We start from the raw sequence: 17,917 nt of genomic DNA, 5'->3' as shown, positions 1-17,917 counted from the left end.
TCCATCATCTTGTCATTCAGCTCCTCACTCTTGTGATAAATGAAATCAGACTTCTGCTACTGATCTGTGCTGCCAATCTCGTTCGGCTCATGCTGCATTGGGCAGACACGTTCAGTTTTTAATTGTAGTGTCTGTTCTCTAACTGAACTAAATTATTTTTATTACTATAAAAAATCTAAGCAATTCTTCCCGCAACATTTCATAAATGAGGCCCCACATCTTCTCTATAGGGCAGAGCTGATTGGCCCATGTTGCATCAGCAGCCAATGAGCTCTCTGCTCAACTTTCAAATACTTGGTCAGTGTTTGCTGTAGCAGTTTGCTGCACACTTTCACAATCCCTCCACCTTCCCCGGCTCCACCTGTATAGAGCTGCTCACAGCAGCATGTTGTTTGTGTATTTGCAGTAGCAAGTCCCGTACTTGCTCTGCAGCAGCAGGAGTGTAGCAGATCTATTAACATATTAACGTAATATGACTAAACATATAAACATTGTCATATCCATTACCATGTCAAACACTCTGAGAGCTGTCATGACAGAAATATATTTATATATATGTAGCCTATACAGTAAATGGCCAGTAATGACCTATTATACCCATATTATTGTGATTATCCAATATAAGACAGACTGCCATCTAAAAAGTGCCTGATATCATCCTATTCTTGTCTCACAGTGTGCCAAATATACCAGGGAAATTCGGTCTGCAAAGAACACCAAAGAGAAGACGTTTGAGGAACGTGACATTGAGCTACGAGAACTCAGAGACTTAAATAAAAGCGTAAATAAGATGCTTCTGGAAGCCATGGAGGAGAATCCTGACCTGGCATCAACATTACAGATACGCTTTATGCAGGTACAGGTTGATTGGAAAAATTACCCACCATGATCTATAAGAAACATGTAGTCATTGGAAAAATGTAATTGCTGCTTTGTCTAAGTGATACAAAGGCAGTAAATTCAAGCAAGGATAGGTTAATTGCACTTCTCAAACACTTTGACATATACATTTCTTGTGATAAGTTAAAAGCAAATACACTACCGTTCAAAAGTTTGGAGTCAGCACGTTTTTTTAAGAATTTAATACTTTTATTCAGAAATGATGCATTAAAGGTCCCATGGCATGAAATTTTCATTTTATGAGGTATTTCAACATTAATATGAGTTCCCCTAGCCTGAATATTGTCCCCAAGTGGATAGAAATGTTGATCGGTGTAAAACCGAGTTCTGGCTGTCTTTCTCTGCCTATGAGAAAATTACAGGCCAGACGAGCTAATCCTGAAGTCTCCTGGTTTGACGTCCAAGCAGGAACGGTTACCTCCCTTTCCTCCGCCCAGAGAATCTGTCACGCCCATGCAAACGCTCGAGAGATCATGGGTTGTGAACGAGTGAACGCTGGCAGTTTCTCAGTGTTTGGATGTACAAATGAAAACAGAAGTCTTTTTTCAGTTCCTTCTGATCTGTGATCAGTGATTTCTTATGTGTAGCTAATTATTTATTATTCGTGCACACACAGCGGCTTCTCTCTCTCCCGACAGAACGGTGTTTTCGTGTTTTCTATCTTGTGAGTCAGTGTTTTTGTACGTCCTCGTCGCATCTATCTGTTCTTAAATGTGCATACAGTCGGGAGTTTCTGCTCAACATTTTGGCAGAGCTACATCTTTAGAGATAAACCTCACGCACGCCGAAGCTCGGCCTTCAACATCCCCGACCCCCAGTACTGCATCTGGCCCACAGCGGAGGCACCAAACGCGGCATGAGATTAAGCAGAAGGGGGGTAAGCGTGAGAGTATCCGGCTAGGCTAGCCAGCTTTCCCCACAATAAACTGGATTACATTCGATTACTGCTGTTGTGTCTTTGTTTGCGCTGTGTAAGTTACTCAATGCGCGTCACTGATGCTTTTCATATGATTGGAACATATGTAGAAATAATGCTTTAATCAAACTTACTAACTCGTTCATCTCGCTGTAATGGTACATTGCATGTGTTACAAAGTTGGTAATAATGATGAAGACGGACTCGGTGTGACTGGGACTCGTGTTTATTCAGAACTCTCAGATACAAACACAATAAACTCGCGCTGACTGACAGCGCTCTCATAACTCAGTAGTTACTATAAATAACTTTGTTAGCAATCGCTCCGTCTCCGTGATATCAGGTTCGCGAACGAATCATTCTTTTGAATCGGTTCTTTTTAGTGAACCGAACCAGTTCACCAAATCGGACTGAATCGTTCTAAACGGTTCGCGTCTCGAGTCAGCGCTGATCCATAATTTACTAAAGTTACTAACTTTCTGACATGAGTGACAGCCCCTCCGACTAGAAATAAACTTATAACCTGAAGTATATGCTAGTAACTACAACAGTTCACCCTGAACTGAGACATGCTGAGAGAACTGATGAGAAGTGAACTCAGGTCCATCCGTCTCTCTGGCAGCAGCTCGTGCGTCGTAGACCTCTTTAAACCACGCCCCCTCCGCTAATTTCAAATGCAAAGATGTCAGCCAATCACAACAGTGGGCGTTTTTACTGAAGTCTCACAGCAGACACGCCTCTTGTAACAGGGCCTTCAGCCACAGGGCAAACAGCAGTATAGACAAAATGCCTTTTATTTCTAAATTATGACATTTTATGATGTAAAAATCATACTAACAATATAAGTACACCTCAGGAAACACTATAAAATAATAGAAAAATGCCATGCCATGGGACCTTTAAATTGAAATAAATGCTGTTCTTCTGAAGAATCCTGAAAAAAATGATCATGGTTTCAAAGCAGCACAACAAAGTGTTGTTCCTTTAAATTGGCATATTAGAATGATTTCTGATGGATCATATAAATAATCAACCTTTTTCCATATATAAATACAAAACATTTATTTTAAATTGTATTAATATGTCACAATATTAACGTTTTTACTGTGTTTTTTTAATGCAAATACATGCAGTAAAAACTTTAATATTGTTACTGTGTTTTTTTTTCTCAAATCAAATAAATGCAGCCTTTCAGAAACATTAAACAAACCTTACCAACCCCAGACATTTGAACGGTAGTGTATTTTCACATTTTTATAGTGGGGTCAATTATCAGAGGAATTAATTACTTGCTTTGTTGCATATAAATTAAGCTACTAATGAACTGTAATGGTTATGCTCCTCATTGTAGGCTGGTCTGTCGCTTCCCTCTCCTGCTTCCACTCCATCCAGCCGTCTGAGCTCAAAGATCAACTCAGCCCGCAGTTCTGCTTCACTCCATCGGTATTCACATAATCATGCTTTTAACCATGAACTATTGCCATTTATATTCCACACGTACGTCTGCTGCTTTTACAGCATATTTGTCCAGTCAAGTGTGAGCGTTTAAACCAGACAAATATGCATGACATGTGGAAAGTCCTGATTTTTGTCTTTTGTTCCCCACATGCATATCAGATCCTCAAATCCATCGACCAGCAGCAGTGCCAGAAGCCAATCTGTCCAGTCTCCCCCAGTGAAGACAGTGGATCTGGGATTGGGTCTCTCCGTCACATCCCCGCAGGGTTCTCTGCCGCCCAGCACCCGCAGCAGCAGCAGGAGCAGCAAGTGCAAGAGCCCTTAGACAGGTCCAGCCAGCGGCCCAATCTGAGGAACAATGTGTGCCTACCAACTAGGAAGCTGTTTTTAATTATACCACCGTTCTTGTTATTCCAGTTTTATCTGAATGTTTAATTTATTCAATTCAATGTTATCTTTAAAATTACTTTGGCTGTTTGATAGTGACCTTTTTCATTGTGTGTGTGTGTGTGTTTTAATTTCCTAGAAACGTATTACTTCAGACTTTATTGTAAACAAATTTTGATTATATACTACCTGTCAAAAGTTTGAAATGATTAAGACTTTTTAATGTTTTTGAACGAAGTCTCTCATACTCACCAAGGATGCATTTATTTGAAATTTATTACAAAAATACAGTACAACAGCATTATTGTGAAATATAATTACAATTTTAAAGAACTGTTTTCTACTTAAATTCATGGTAAAATGACATTTATAGCTGTGAGGTCAAAGCTGAATTGTCAGCATCATTACTCCAGATGTCTTCAGTGTCACATGATCCTTCAGAAATCATTCTAATATGATGATTTACTGATCTATTATTATTATAATATAATGGTCTATAAATAATCGGCAAGGATTTATGAAGGATCATGTGACACTGAAGACTGGAGTAATGCTAGCATTCAAAACAGTTCTTTAAATTGTAATAATATTTCACATTATTACTATTTTTACTGTCATTTTGATTAAATGCAGCCTTGGTGAGCATAAGAGTAACTTTTAAAAACATTAAAAATCATTACAAACTTTTGACCTAGACCGTTTTTCTCTGAAACTCTTTCCTTTGGAATTACAACCACAGGTATTCATTTAGTTTCAGTACTTATATGATTGTGTTATGTGGCAGCATAACAATAAAATAACCAATAAAACCCTACATTCATCAAATGTTTTGGCCCATGATGAATCGAATGTATCAAGTGAAAAAAAAGAAAGAATAACTTCCGTATGACCCATTGTGTTTGTGCTGGCAATTCTAGGGTGTGTTCAGTCTCTGTATTTATGGAAACCCATGAGACACACCCTCATACAGCTTAAAAACCTGAAGAGTCACTGACCGTATCCATACACGCTCTTCCAAAAGGATCATTTGCAAAAGCAAGGAGAAAATGTTCCACTTCATCCTGTTTGTTGGATTTCTGTGTTTTTCTGTGGGAGAGTCGACCACTACTGGTGAGTAATTGATCAAACATTGATAAATGATATATATGAAATAATGGCCTTTTCATTTATATATTCACTCAAAAACCTGTTTTCTGTTTGGTTAATGTTGGTAATTGTGTAACTCGCAGGTGATCCTACAACCACAGAATTGACAGCAGAAACAACATCAGCAAGCTGGACTGCGCCATCAACACAGCAGCCTGGTATGTCTTATTTTGCTAGTAAGTATAACACAAAAAATCAATTTTAATCAGCCTACATTGTGTCAGTTGACTTAGCTGTGGATTTTACATAAACTTGTTAGCGGTGATCTTTAGTTTAAAGGGATTGTTACAACCAACATGACATTTATGTAATTTACTCACCCTCATGTTGTGGCAGTCCTGTATGACTTTCTTTCTTCTGTGGAAAACAAAATAAATGAATAAAAATGATTAACTGTTTAATGAAACTCAATGCGGTCCGAAACAACAGTAGACTGACTTTAAAACAAAGTCATACAGATTTGGAACGACATGAGGGTGAGTAAATGATGATAAAACTATTGGAGATTAGTTAAATTTTTTATATAAGATGTCATTTTTTTCATAGGCCCTTCAGTAATGACTGGCCTGAGGTTAGCTGTCATGTCTCTGGTTGATCTGTCCAGTAATCCTAATGAGATGGAGCTCCTTGTGCGTCAGGTAATTCTTTAGTCTTTTCACCTTTTATATGCTATAGGATATATTTTTATAGTTTATACAGTCCAGTGTCCCACAATTATTTCTACACATAAGGTCAGCAGTTGCAATACTTTTTTTTCACTATTGTTACGTATATCCAGTGTCGGGAAGGATACTTTGGAAATGTAATAGGTTACAGATTACAAGTGGCCCTATTTAAAATGTAACAAGTAGTGTAACTATTTCAGTTACTTCATTAAAGTAATGTAACTGCTTACATTTGCTTACTTTTTCATTAATTTTCTAAATTTCTAACAAATGTTTTCAACTGTTAATTATTTTCAAACATTTAAACCAGGCAGGGTCAGACTTTCAAAATCTTTCATCACTTGAATTAAGATTATAATAATTACATTTTAAAGCACAGCCCACACAAAATCAGACTTTAGCACATCTTTTTACTTTGAGATCATTTCTGAGGTTAAATACAGATTTCTGGATGAAATGATTTTTAAATTTCCTGCACTGGAACACATTTATCACTCGCCATGGTGGCCGCTCTCAGACAGGTTGTAGCCTAAAGTTTTCAGCGGGATTGTGGATTGATGTAATTAGCCGACGTGATGCGCTGCAAATACAAACAAGAGAGCCAATCAAAAGCATCAGAACTGTATCGCTTTTAAAGGTGCAATGTGTGAATTTTAGCGCCATCTAGTGGTGAGGGTGTTCTCTCATAGAGAAGTTACGGGGGCCGACACAAGACAAAAATGTTGGTGTCGGAAAGAGCAGAGAGTGACTAGCGCTCTGTAGAGAAATTTGTCCGTTTAGGGCTACTATAGAAACAGGATGACGCAAAATGGTGATTTCACTGTAAGGGGACCCGTGGTGTGGCCTATGTAGATAGAAATGACTCATTCTAAGGTAATAAAAACATAACGGTTCATTATGTAAAGTCTTTATACATCACTTAAAATGTAGTTCCCTTTCGTTCAGTCACTACGACGTACGTTAGTGACTAACGAATGGGGGTTTCGCTTAGAAGCCAATCATCTTCATCGTATTCAACAGCGCCCAATGGCAGTGCCAATGCCATGGGCATGCGGAATTTGCATGCGTAACTCCGCCCCACCTCGTGGGTATATAAGGAAGTACGCTGCGAACATCGCATTATGTTTCTGCTTTGGAGCCAAGAGGATCTCTTCACTCCTACAAGCCTGAATTCTGAAGTCTTCTCTTCAGTCTTCGAGAGACCAGCGGTTCTCCAGGGTGTTGGTGTTACGGCGCGTTCCAGCGATCTCATGCTGCCTGCCTGCTGATCTGTGCAGTGATCTGCAACAGCTGTGTGTGTGTTTCCCTGGGCACTCTGCAGAGCTTTCCTCTCACAAAAAGAGCTTGCGCGTGGCACGTCTTTTTCAAGACGGTTCGCCCGTGCACTTCCGGGTGCGATCGATCTCCGTTGCTGTCTATGGGCACATTCACTGCTCGATGTGTTTGGGCTTCAGCACGTTCGGGCAGTGTTTGTGGATGCGTCATGTTCCTGCGGGAACGTGACCATCGCGATGTTGCGGTCGAGACTCAGTGATCTCCGTGAGGAGAGAGAGTCCCCTCTGCCACACCCCAATCTATCGTCTCCGAGTGAGGCGGTACTTTGGCTGGTGGCCAGGGTGACCTGAGTGCGGTGCCGTGGTATTAAGAACCCCGACGATCATTCCTCGGGCCACGCCCCCTCTTGCACATTGCTTAAACCCGCGAGTGTTGGACTGAAACAGCGGCCCGTCTCTGACGCCTCGTTCGTTTCGTTCACGCTCCAGATAGCAGTGAGATGTCGATCGCCGCATCCCAAGGTGGGCTGGAGTCCTTTGGGGATGACGATTAGGAGTTGTGCTCCGCCTCCGGGTGTGTCAGCGCTGCCTGATCCGACCTAAGGTTGACAGCCATGTTATCTCGGGCAGCCGCGAGTCTCGTGCTGGTGTGGAACTCCGCCCAGTCGCGAGTGCTCGTGGTTGCGCGATTGGTTTTTGGGGACGGCACCCGACAGCTGTTGGGCCCCGCCCCCAATGCCTTTCGCTCCCGAGGTGCATGAGGAGATCACGCGGTCCTGGAAGTCCCCGTGCTTCCCGCGATCGTTTGGTGGCCTCCTCCGCCTTCTCTGCCCTTGATGGGGCCGCGGCCTAGGGTACACTGGGGCCCCCTCACCCCCACTGTTGAACTCTCTGTTGCGCACTACGGTGTCCACAGAGGGCTTGACGTGGCGTGGTGTGGCTGTCCTAAGCACCTTCAACTCCCAATGTAACTACCACTTTAAAACTTCAAAAAGTTCAGAGATCTTAAAACTAATCCATATGAATGGAGTGGTTTAGTCCAAAATTTTCTGAAGAGACACGAATGCTTTATATGAACAGATTGAATTTATGCTTTTATTCACATATAAACATTCATCAACTCACAAATCTGTTGTGGTAAAGGGATGCAGCACATTTGAGCTTTCGCAAGAACTGGACAGGTCCCAAGTCGGGTCCCCAGGTCCTCCATGAAGACATCTACTCTGGAGGACATGGAAGAGGAGAGGGACAAAACCAGTCAATAAAATACAAAACAGTCCATGGGGGAGTGGAGGATGGGAGGAGCCAAGGAGGAGCCAGATCTTGGTCCAGAGACCAGCCAGGATGAAGCACCCAGGGCGGAGTCTAGGGAGAAAGGAGCCATGGTGTTGACTTGGCAGACAATACCCTGGGGACGGACGATGAAGACGTTGCCACTGGTAACGGAGCAGACAAGCCGAAGAGCCCGCAAGACACTGTTGGCACTGGAGACAAAGGTGGACCTGCAGCAACAAGCATCTGAGGTGGAGCATGAAAACCTGAAGATTGAGGTGCAGCCGGTGGGACCAAGGACTGAGGTGGAGCCAGGGGGACGATGGAGCCGAAGGTGCAGGCAGGACGACGTCTGAACACGGCGTAGCCGGTGGGATGTGGGAGCCCGGGGAAGTCATAAGGATGATGGTTTCCAGTGGAGCCGCGGGAGGGCGGAGCCAAGGTGGAGACGATGGGACAACAGGGTGCAGTGTAGTGTTGGGTTCAGAGGCTGGAGACGAAGCCAGAGGATTCTCTGGACTAGGAGCTGATGGCCTGAAGGACAAATGCAGATCCTCACAGTTCTGTTCAGGAGATGAAAAGCGTGTGAAATGAACCAGATGAGGCAGGGCTGAAAAACTCTGTTAGAGGAGACGGGAGAGGGAGGCTGGGAGGGATCACAGGAGATTCAGGGCTGGGTGGAACCAGCGGGGAAACAGTTGATTCAGGGCTGGGTGGAACCAGCGGGAAAACAGGAAACTCAGGGCTGGGCATAACCAGCAGGGTTTGGATAAAAAGGGGTAATACATCTACAAACACCTTCAATAATCCAATAAATGTTCCAGCGGCTATAGTGAACACATCCACCATGGTGGGGTTGTGGGTTGGGGATTCCTCCCAGTCCTCGTACTCCACTAATGCTCCCTCTGCGACGCACAGTGTTGATGACTCAGGCTCCGGGGCAATGCAAGACTGGCATGCTAAAAGACACAAAATGAGCGATCCGCGTGTGGTCTTCCAACGGACGGTCTCCCTGCTCCAGGCGGAGAAAATGTTGGATGGTTGGTAGATCCATGGAAAGGTGGAAAAAAACAAATGGAAACAAAACAGGAAAAAACGCAGCAAATAATTAAAGTCTCTGGGTCTGTTCTTCTGTCATGAGTGGTGGCTGTAGTGAAGCGCACGGCGAAGGAATAAACAAAATAGTCTTTAATTATAACTTCAAACACAAATAAATAGGAGAATAACATGGAGAACACAACCACATAAATATGGATGTAACACTGACGAGAACGGACTGAGAATGAAGGAGAACTCAGGGTATAAATGCATGGTACAAACAAAGGGAACTAATGAGATGATTAATGAGACGAAAGGTGAACATGATTACTCATGAACACAGACCAACTGAGGAAAACATGACTGAAATAAAACATAACCACGTCAATGGATGTGATCTTTTTATGAACTTTTAGAAGCGTCAAAGTGGTAGTTGCGTAGCTGCCAACGGAGGGACAGAAATCTCTCAGATTTCATCAAAAAGATTTTCTGGGGAAAAAACTTTCTCCCTCACACAACATTCCCAATTGCACGTGACTTCGACCGTGACAATTTGCAGAACAATGGTAAATGTAACCACACTTTAAGAAAATTTATGAAATATGGTGGCATTAATTTAAAACACATTTTAAAACAAAACATTTCATACAAAGACATATAGGCACATCTGGACATCCAGAAGAGAACTGACTTCATGGCCTATCCGCAAAAATCACTGATACACCAGTTATTAAAAGTTACTTTTGAATGGCTCTTTATATTAAATAGCCTATAATTCATTTTACTGTATAATGTTTCATTGTTTTAAATGTTTGCACTGATATGAATAGGCTATGTAAACATCAAATGAGGCCTAAATAACGTTTTATCATGCTCTCTGTCCTTTCAGATCGAAAGTTTCATTCCTTCTGAACACAGAGCAACGACTTCTGTCACTGTGAGAAAAATCCAGAGAGGCTCCAGAATATCCTAGAAATCCTATTAATATTGTCAGATAGTATTCATATTGTTAGTAAGGTCAAGTAAATTATGACTATGATTTTGTTCTTTGTGTAATCTTTTCAGAGCACCTAATCGTGTGTGTATTTTTTTTAAATCACAGTCCAACATATGCTGTTGTGAATCAAATGCCATTGCAGCTCTGCATAGCAAATAAACAGTCTTTTGTTTTATATTTATTTGTTTCTTTATTAGATATCAGTCTTATTTGATCATATTTCGGTCTATGTATTTCTCAGATACTATCAGTAACAAGATTTTAAATTTTTCTGAAAAAAATGCCATCCTTTGTGGATGCCAGAGTGTGGCTCTGTGGTTGCTAGGCAAATGTTGTGGGTGGTAACTAGTGGGCTGCTAGGTGGTTGTTCACAGGCCAAATCAAAAGCCAACCTGCAAGTCTCTTATAAACCCATCTCCCATACTATGCTATTTTATTTTAATGAGAGACACATTTCCTAAAAGTGATCATGTTGTAAATAATCGAATACAATTGCAATGGAGACATTTTGAACAAAAACAATACTTAAAAATGGTGCAATTCAACACAACTGTTTTATTTGCCTTTAAAACAATAATGCATTTTGTTCTCAAACATTGTGATCCTGTCAAGCATTAGTAACAGAACTGTATATGAGAGATTGCAGAAATACTAAAAGCCACACTTGGAGAATAAAGAGCAATTCATAAATGTTTTGTGGTCTTGTCAGTGTATTAAATCATATCAAAGACCGGCAGATCTCATCAGTAGATGGTGCAGTTGGCAGTCGAGTACTCCAGACAGATCCATTCATTTGTGTACTCCTTATAGCCCGCAGCATCCACCAGCCCGCTGCCTGCAAATGCACAACAGAAAAGACGATTCAATGGTTTCTCTGCATGACTGGACAAGAAAGAGCTATATTTTATCAATGCCATCATAACATGTAGCACAGTCACATGGCACATGTTAAGCAGTCTCACCCTCAACGAGGTTGTAGAGGGTGCAGTAGGTTGTGCCGTTGTCTTCCAGCCTGGCCCATGCTTTTGAGATGGCATATCCCTGTGACAGTGACAAAAAGGAGAAAAAAAATTATGAAAATCTTTATGAAGAGATACTTAGCTACTTTGTGCTTCAGCAGTTTTCAAAAGAGAGAAAAGAGAAGGCATCATCATTTTAGGTAATATAGAATACAGATTCAGTATTTGATAGAAATTGCGTTTGGGGGGTGTTGGTTAAATCGGTTAAACCCTGTGCACGCCACTGTGACACACCCTTTACCTAGGCAACTCTATTTTTGTCATGTGATCATATAAGTAGAATGTATCCATTTCTAGCTGAATGTGAGGAAGAGATTCACAAGTTTTATGTAAAAAAACAACCAGATCTCTCGGCAATTCATACATATTTTACGAGTTGCCCAATTTGCATGAATTTGTACGAATTACATACCCTTAACCCCACCCTTAAACCTACCCATCACTGTCACCTCATAAAATACACAAATTCATTTATGATTCAGGGCTGCATTACAAGTCAGAATTCAGATCGGGATTGGTAACATTCAAATATTCATCCAGTTCCTTTTGCTTGAAGATTGGATTCGAATTACGACATACTGCCTAAATCAGGGTTCCTCAAAACTGGTCCTGGAGGATTTGAGGAACCAATTGAGGATCTGGGGGGTATTCCAGAAAGCAGGTTATGTGACATACCTGGGTATGTTTGTGGATTACCTCAATTTTCGGTTCCAAAAATGGAGGTAACTTTGAGGGTATGTAAGTAGCCATAGCAACTCACTCTCTGAACATAATCTGCTACTCATTAACCCTGCTCCAGGGTTAGTTTTCTTAATATAGTTATATTAAATACATTTGTTATATAGTTAAAACAATTAAAACATTACACAATTTCACCAAGTTTCCATGGTGAATAATTGATTCATTGCTCTGTTGAGAATGTCTTGTGTGTTAACCGGGAACACTCTTGAGTTTGCTGAACTTACTCACGGACATGTTTTTGGAAGCAGCATACCTTGAGTAAGCAAGGTTTGGGTTAATCAACCGAGAGTTGAGGGTATATGTGATGGTAAGTTAAAGGGGCTATATGCAACTTTTTCCCCAAAATAAACGTAACAATAGCCTTTTTATTTTACCATTTATGACTCAAACATCTCCTGATGAGCATACTGACACCTTGTCCGCTCACAGTGGGTGCACGTATAAGCCTGTATCCTATTTTTCCTATTTTCTAGCGGGTCGTCTTTTCCCGCGCTGTCTGCGGATGTGACGTAACCACCGCTGCGAGAGCGAGCAGAAAATGAGAGCAGTTCTGTTTTTTGGCCACAGGTGTCAGTCGCGAGTTTAAATTTCAGAAAAACGCATATAGCCCCTTTAACCTTGCTTTCTGGAATACCTCCCTGGCAAAGCATAACAATGATTCACAATATTATGTTTTTTTAGTGTATTTTTCGTTCAAAAAATATTTTTAATGGTATGTAGCCTACATGAAAGCTAAGAATCTTTTTACACAAAAACACAAAAAAGTGTTTTTGCTGGCTAAAGTACTTTAAGTTTGAATATAGCAACAACTGGATAAATGTTTTTGTGCCAAAGCTAATTTGTTCAGGCACAAAATGACATGAAAGCTGGTGGGTATAAATAGGCTATGCCAGATTTGTTTAGCACAATATTAGTCCTGAAGTACTGGGGCTTTTTTCCAAAATGGTAGCTATGGAACAAAACACTTATGTTGAGTTCTTGCGAGACAAGTCCAGCAATAGGCCTACATATTTCTTTAAACAAAATGTGTTATTAACACCACTATCTCCCACTTATGGAAGCTTGTTTTCACCACGGAATAAAGCAATCTTTTTTCCTCAGAACTGCATGACACAAAGTCTCAATTCCGAGTTAGTCAGAATTGTGGTATATCAACTCACAACTGAGAGAAATACATATATTTATAAACTCACAATTCTGACTTTTTATCTCACAGTTGTGAGTCTCAATTATTACTTCTTTTATCAGAACTGTGAAATATTGCAATTGCGAGTTATAAAGTCCAATTCTGAGGAAAAAAATAATGACTTTTTTCTCCGAATTGCGAGTTTATATCTCACATAATGACTCACAATTGCATTTTATGAAGTCAGAATTGCGAGAAATAAAAAATTGTGAGATAAAAAGTCGCAATTACCTTTTTTTATTTTTTATTCCATGGCAGAAACAAGTTTCCATACCTACACTGTAAACCCGAATAAGTAAAAAAACATAAGTAAAGCAAAAAAAACAACAAAAAACAACATCAATCAGTTGCCTCAAATTTTTTAAGTTAAGAAATTTAAAGTTTAAGTAGAACTTGCATATTTTTGATATTTACAATCATACATTTGAATTGATCTGAACTTGAAATATTTGACTAAGCTAATTCATACATTTAACTTAAAAATATCATGTAATCTTAAATTTTTAGTAATAGAAACTTGAGCTTTAACTAGCTAATTTAATGAATGCCAACTTGCTAATTGGTTACACAACGCTTCGGTAGCATAGCATAGCACTTGCTGAATGAGGAAAGCAATATAGAACATTTAAAGATTTAAAGCTACACTATGTAACTTTTCTGTCCTCTAGAGGTCGCCTGTTCAAAACAAAGGCGTAGTTTGATGACGCCACGTTTGAGCGCAGAATCTTGGGGCATGTGGTCTTCACCTCACAGCCGGTGGAAAAGAGTCAGGATAGGACTCGGGCAGAAATCATGTTCATAGATGCGATTATTAACATTACTGTAGTATGAAGCAGAGCAGTACCGAGTGTTGTGGAGCTGAGCAAGGCCGCAGGACCGATTGAAGAGCGGGGCTGTTATTATGGCATAGTCGCCGGCAGGACTTTTATTATGACACGGTCGCCGGCGCCACTTCCACTTTTCCAGTCATGAGTATGAGGTAACGCTGCTCTGTTTATCGTATTATATATATCTGAGTGTGCTGATGATGTTATGACGTTACTCTGTACGTTCTCTCGGCGGCTGCTACGACACTTGTTCACACTGCAGTGAGAGTACAGCGTTTCTGCTAAATAGAACCGGTAACTGAGGGTAATGCAGATATGACACAATCGACAGGCGATTCCCTCAAACGCATAGCTCACACGTTCCGGTTCCTTGGTTAAAATAGCAATTTCTCACGATTTACAAATAGTTGGAAACATTTGGGATATTCAAAGTACTCAACTGAACAAAATATATAACACTGGCCTAATGGTTTTTGGATATTTTACTGCAAAAATCTTACATAGTTCACCTTTAACATATATCTGTTCTCAAACTAAGCTCATGCTCCACTCGTCACCATAATGGTAACCCTACAAAAAAAAATAAACCATAAAAGAAACTCTTCTAAACTAGCATAACAAAACATTAAACACTACCAAATCTCCCACTTAACGTTAATCTTGCACCTTTGCACCCTTTAAAGTGTCATGGCAAAGCATGCTGGGAAATGGAAATCCCAGCCCAGTTTCGGTTAAATTTAAGTTAGTTTAAATTAACTCAAAACAATGTAACCATTCAGATTACTTAAAATTGGTCAGTTTTGATAACTCAAACGAAAAAGAAAGTTCTAAATGCTTATAAAAGTTAATCTGTTTGAACTAATTTGTTTAATTTGAGTTGGCTCTACTCAAACCAATTAATTATTTTGAACGTTAGGGTTTACAGTGTCCTTCTTGATGTTATGAAAATAAATATTGCCAGCAGAGCATTTTACCGTCACTCTACAGACAGATTCTTCGGTTGCCACTAGGTGAAAGGTCAGGTCCTGCTTGCTGGTCCACTGTCTGGAGGTGTGTTTGGCCACGATATGGAATGGTGTGGCAGAAACCAGCTGAAGAAGACAACAGTTGACTAGATTTGTATATATTTCTAGGCAAATATGTTGTCAGACTTATGTGCATACATAAACCTCGCTGGGTTATTACAATAAATACTTGCAAAAAGTTCAAAAACAACTTTATGTTTTTGTGAAAAAAAAGAATGTGCCTAAAACTTTTGCATGGCACTCTACCTGTACATGTCAATACAAGTTTAATACTTAGGATTAAAGGTAGCAAACATGCTCTTACATCATACAAGCATCTCTGTCCAACAGTCATACAGCCAGACATGCCCTTCCAGGCCTTGATCTGGTTCACTAGACTCACAAAAACGTCCTGGCACGGGATCCCAAAGAGCCTGACAAATAATGAGAAAACGTTCAATGTCATGTCATGTGATTATAGGTGGCGTGAATTTGTAAATTGGATTGTGGATCTGGTGCGAGACTAAAAGGACAGAATTCAGACCACTGACATATCATGCATATCAAATGAGCTTTATGAAAGTGTACAGTATGTGGAGGGTCAGTCAGTCTATCATGGTGGATGATAGAGATAAACGATCAAAGCCTTGTGATCCTTGTGAAGCCTAGTCATGCGTTTACGATTTGTCTTGGTTTTTATGCATGCTGCTCAATCATCTTAAGATTGTTGATTTATCTTAGTAAGAGTGTAATGAAAATTTTTATTTTTAAAAATTCCAACTGGCATCTGCAGAAAAATTATGCTGAAACGTTCTCAGAACGTCACTTTTTAAAGAACTTTTAAACTGAGCTTTACTGAGCTTCATTTTAAACAACATATCTATTATTTTATCACTTAAAACCTAATTTTCTTGTTAAATATTTTGCTTGAAAAGTGTGCTTGTGGATTTCTATTCAAAATGTATTGTAGATATTTTGTTAAAAAGTGCTATGACTTTCATTCATTCTGAAGCATGTGTCCAAATACTTGTGTTCACTGTATAAAATATATATATATATGTATGCTATTGTTAGTCAATATATAACAAAAAAAATCTGATTATGAAGTATCATAGACCCCAAAGTAACAATATTGTCAATACAGAACAGCATGAGTGAAATACAACATAGTGTAAAATTTGCTTTTCTTTTTTCAATTTTTTGGAAGTTTATTCCCCTCCAAAATTCTTACTATGTTGACTGAAAAAATCTTAAAATGCACCTTTTGAAAGAGAGATAACTATTATATATGTGATGTGAATCACAATCTTAAGACTGCAAGGACAAAATATCCAATGATATTTTAGCATTAATTACATAATATTATGTCTATTAATATTTTGAATTAGCTTTTCTTTTTTTTTGTGTTCTTTTTATTTAGTTTAAGTTTCGGTAATTTTGTTGTCATTTTTATGAGTTTTTTTTTTTTTTAAGATGTCATTGCTACAGTGTAATTATACAATTAAGTATTGAGCATTATTAATCAACAGCATGTACTTACTATAGGGTTTTTAGAAATGAGGTTTGGTTTAGGGTTAATTATAATTTAGTGTTATTATAAGTGCATATAATGTGTAACAAGGACACTGAAATAGGCCTACTGTTATATTTTTTTAATTTATATATATATATATTTATATATATATATATATATATATATATATATATATATATATATATATATATATATATATATATATATATATATATATATATATATATATTTGTTATCGTCCTTGGAGTGGACGGGCTTTAGGCTATATTTATACTGATACACACAAAAATATTAAGGGCCATTCACACCAAGGACTATTACGGTAACGATAAAGATATAGTTCTAAAATCGTTCTAAATAAAAGAATAGCAGAGTCCACACTACAACTAGAATGAAAATGGCTCAGAGAAACAATGTCGTTGGAATCACTTTCAGAGCGATATTTTCCACATGAACAATACAAACATTGAGAGCCGATCAGAATCCACGTTACTTGAAAGAGCTCAAGCAGTGACAGAAGACAAAATGGCACACTTAGAATAAACAGAATGTTATTGTCTGCTGGTGTGGACGCTATTATAGTTATCGTTATAGTTATTGTTACAGTTATTGCTCTTGGTGTGAACAGAACTAATGACCCACTTACTTTTTATTACACCTCTATGAGTTTAAACACACTGAGAAGCAACAATCTTTCCAATTTATGTGCACAAAAAAAAAAAATCTAAAATTCAAACAGCATCTTACCATATGACTCTGCACTGAGCGTGGAGCGGTTCTCCAGTTGCCATCAGACTTAACCCCAGTGTCAGGGTGAGAGTTAGAAGCAACGTTCTTGTTTGCATGGTGAAGATCTCCCGGTGCGTCCTGTCAATGAACAGACAGAGATGTGCCGGAGTTTTTTTATAGTGGGGTCTGATCAGAGCTGTCATGTGGGCTCAGATGGGAAGTGGAGCCACAGCATTGATTAGCAAAGGCCACATCACGTGACGTGAGCTCCAGAAACTGAAGTGTTTGACCATTAAATGCGTGCTCTTTTGACTAATTAGAGATGCCTGATAAATGTGTTAATTTGTTGCAAGTCAGCTGATCTGTATTTGACACAGATTTGTGTTCTGTTTGAGAAAGGTTGTTTAGTAATATGTGTAACTTTTGAGGGATGATATGCCTATTATTTATGCTGTACACACAAAGACAGACACAAACAGCCTTTCATATCTAATTGAAACAGTAAGATATTCATAGTCATTTCAAAAAGATTCACAAGTTTGGTGTAGACAGCAACAACTGGACAAACGTATTTGTATCAAATATGAGCCTGTCTCATGCAGTCACAGATGCTGCAATATTTTCAAACCTGATTTGATATTATCACCACGTGATCTAGTGTGAGCGATGAAGCAACATGGGAAACTGCTCTAATGATATCATGCACCTTAATGCCAGTTTGTGCATATTAGCATTGTGTTGTGTAGTATGAGCGTTGCTAAGACAAGAAGACGACAGGCGACACGGAAATTTATTGTGTAGTGCGAACACCATGGTGATCCATG

General features: G+C 39.3%; 3 protein-coding genes across 4 annotated transcripts in view; 2 read left to right on the top strand and 1 right to left on the bottom strand.

Moving 5' to 3' along the window:
* ccdc39 (coiled-coil domain 39 molecular ruler complex subunit) overlaps nt 1-3,599 on the top strand; it is a gene marked incomplete at both ends in the record, with an annotated part of 32,887 nt that extends 29,288 nt beyond the window's left edge. The window contains 3 exons of the mRNA XM_079819402.1: nt 677-856; nt 3,168-3,259; nt 3,434-3,599. Of these exons, the coding sequence (XP_079675528.1) occupies nt 677-856; nt 3,168-3,259; nt 3,434-3,599 (438 nt within the window). The remainder of the gene's footprint in view (nt 1-676; nt 857-3,167; nt 3,260-3,433) is intronic.
* A 1,070-nt stretch (nt 3,600-4,669) lies between these two features.
* On the top strand, nt 4,670-10,740 carry LOC307127863 (uncharacterized protein). Of its 2 annotated transcripts, none has more exons than XM_079819335.1 (4): nt 4,670-4,771; nt 4,891-4,965; nt 5,354-5,445; nt 9,946-10,740. In XM_079819335.1, the coding sequence occupies exons 1-4, from the start codon at nt 4,708-4,710 to the stop codon at nt 10,027-10,029; spliced, it is 315 nt and encodes a 104-aa protein (XP_079675461.1). In that variant the 5' UTR covers nt 4,670-4,707; the 3' UTR covers nt 10,030-10,740. The 2 variants fall into 2 exon arrangements, with proteins under 2 accessions (XP_079675461.1, XP_079675460.1); XM_079819334.1 differs by having other exon boundaries at nt 4,891-4,983.
* On the bottom strand, nt 10,590-17,237 carry LOC307127862 (uncharacterized protein). Its single transcript, XM_079819333.1, has 5 exons — nt 17,112-17,237; nt 15,156-15,264; nt 14,801-14,917; nt 11,016-11,094; nt 10,590-10,888 (listed from the first exon to the last, which is right to left on the bottom strand). Exons 1-5 carry the CDS (start codon nt 17,207-17,209, stop codon nt 10,797-10,799), a joined length of 495 nt encoding a protein of 164 aa, XP_079675459.1. The 5' UTR covers nt 17,210-17,237; the 3' UTR covers nt 10,590-10,796.
* Nucleotides 17,238-17,917: the final 680 nt, after the last annotated feature.

Source organism: Gobio gobio (genome assembly GCF_949357685.1).
Source record: "Gobio gobio genome assembly, chromosome: 6".
Lineage (NCBI taxonomy): Eukaryota > Metazoa > Chordata > Actinopteri > Cypriniformes > Gobionidae > Gobio > Gobio gobio.
This window is presented reverse-complemented; position numbering and strand designations above follow the sequence as displayed.

Coding starts and splice junctions, on each gene's coding strand:
- LOC307127862 (XM_079819333.1), bottom strand. CDS start 17,209: ATGCAAACAAGAACGTTGCTTCTAACTCTCACCCTGACACTGGGGTTA. Junction 14,918..15,155: donor GACAGAGATGCTTGTATGAT/GTAAGAGCATGT, acceptor TGTCTTCTTCAG/CTGGTTTCTGCCACACCATT. Junction 10,889..11,015: donor CCTCTACAACCTCGTTGAGG/GTGAGACTGCTT, acceptor GTGCATTTGCAG/GCAGCGGGCTGGTGGATGCT.
- LOC307127863 (XM_079819334.1), top strand. CDS start 4,708: ATGTTCCACTTCATCCTGTTTGTTGGATTTCTGTGTTTTTCTGTGGGA. Junction 4,772..4,890: donor GGGAGAGTCGACCACTACTG/GTGAGTAATTGA, acceptor TGTAACTCGCAG/GTGATCCTACAACCACAGAA. Junction 5,446..9,945: donor TGGAGCTCCTTGTGCGTCAG/GTAATTCTTTAG, acceptor CTGTCCTTTCAG/ATCGAAAGTTTCATTCCTTC.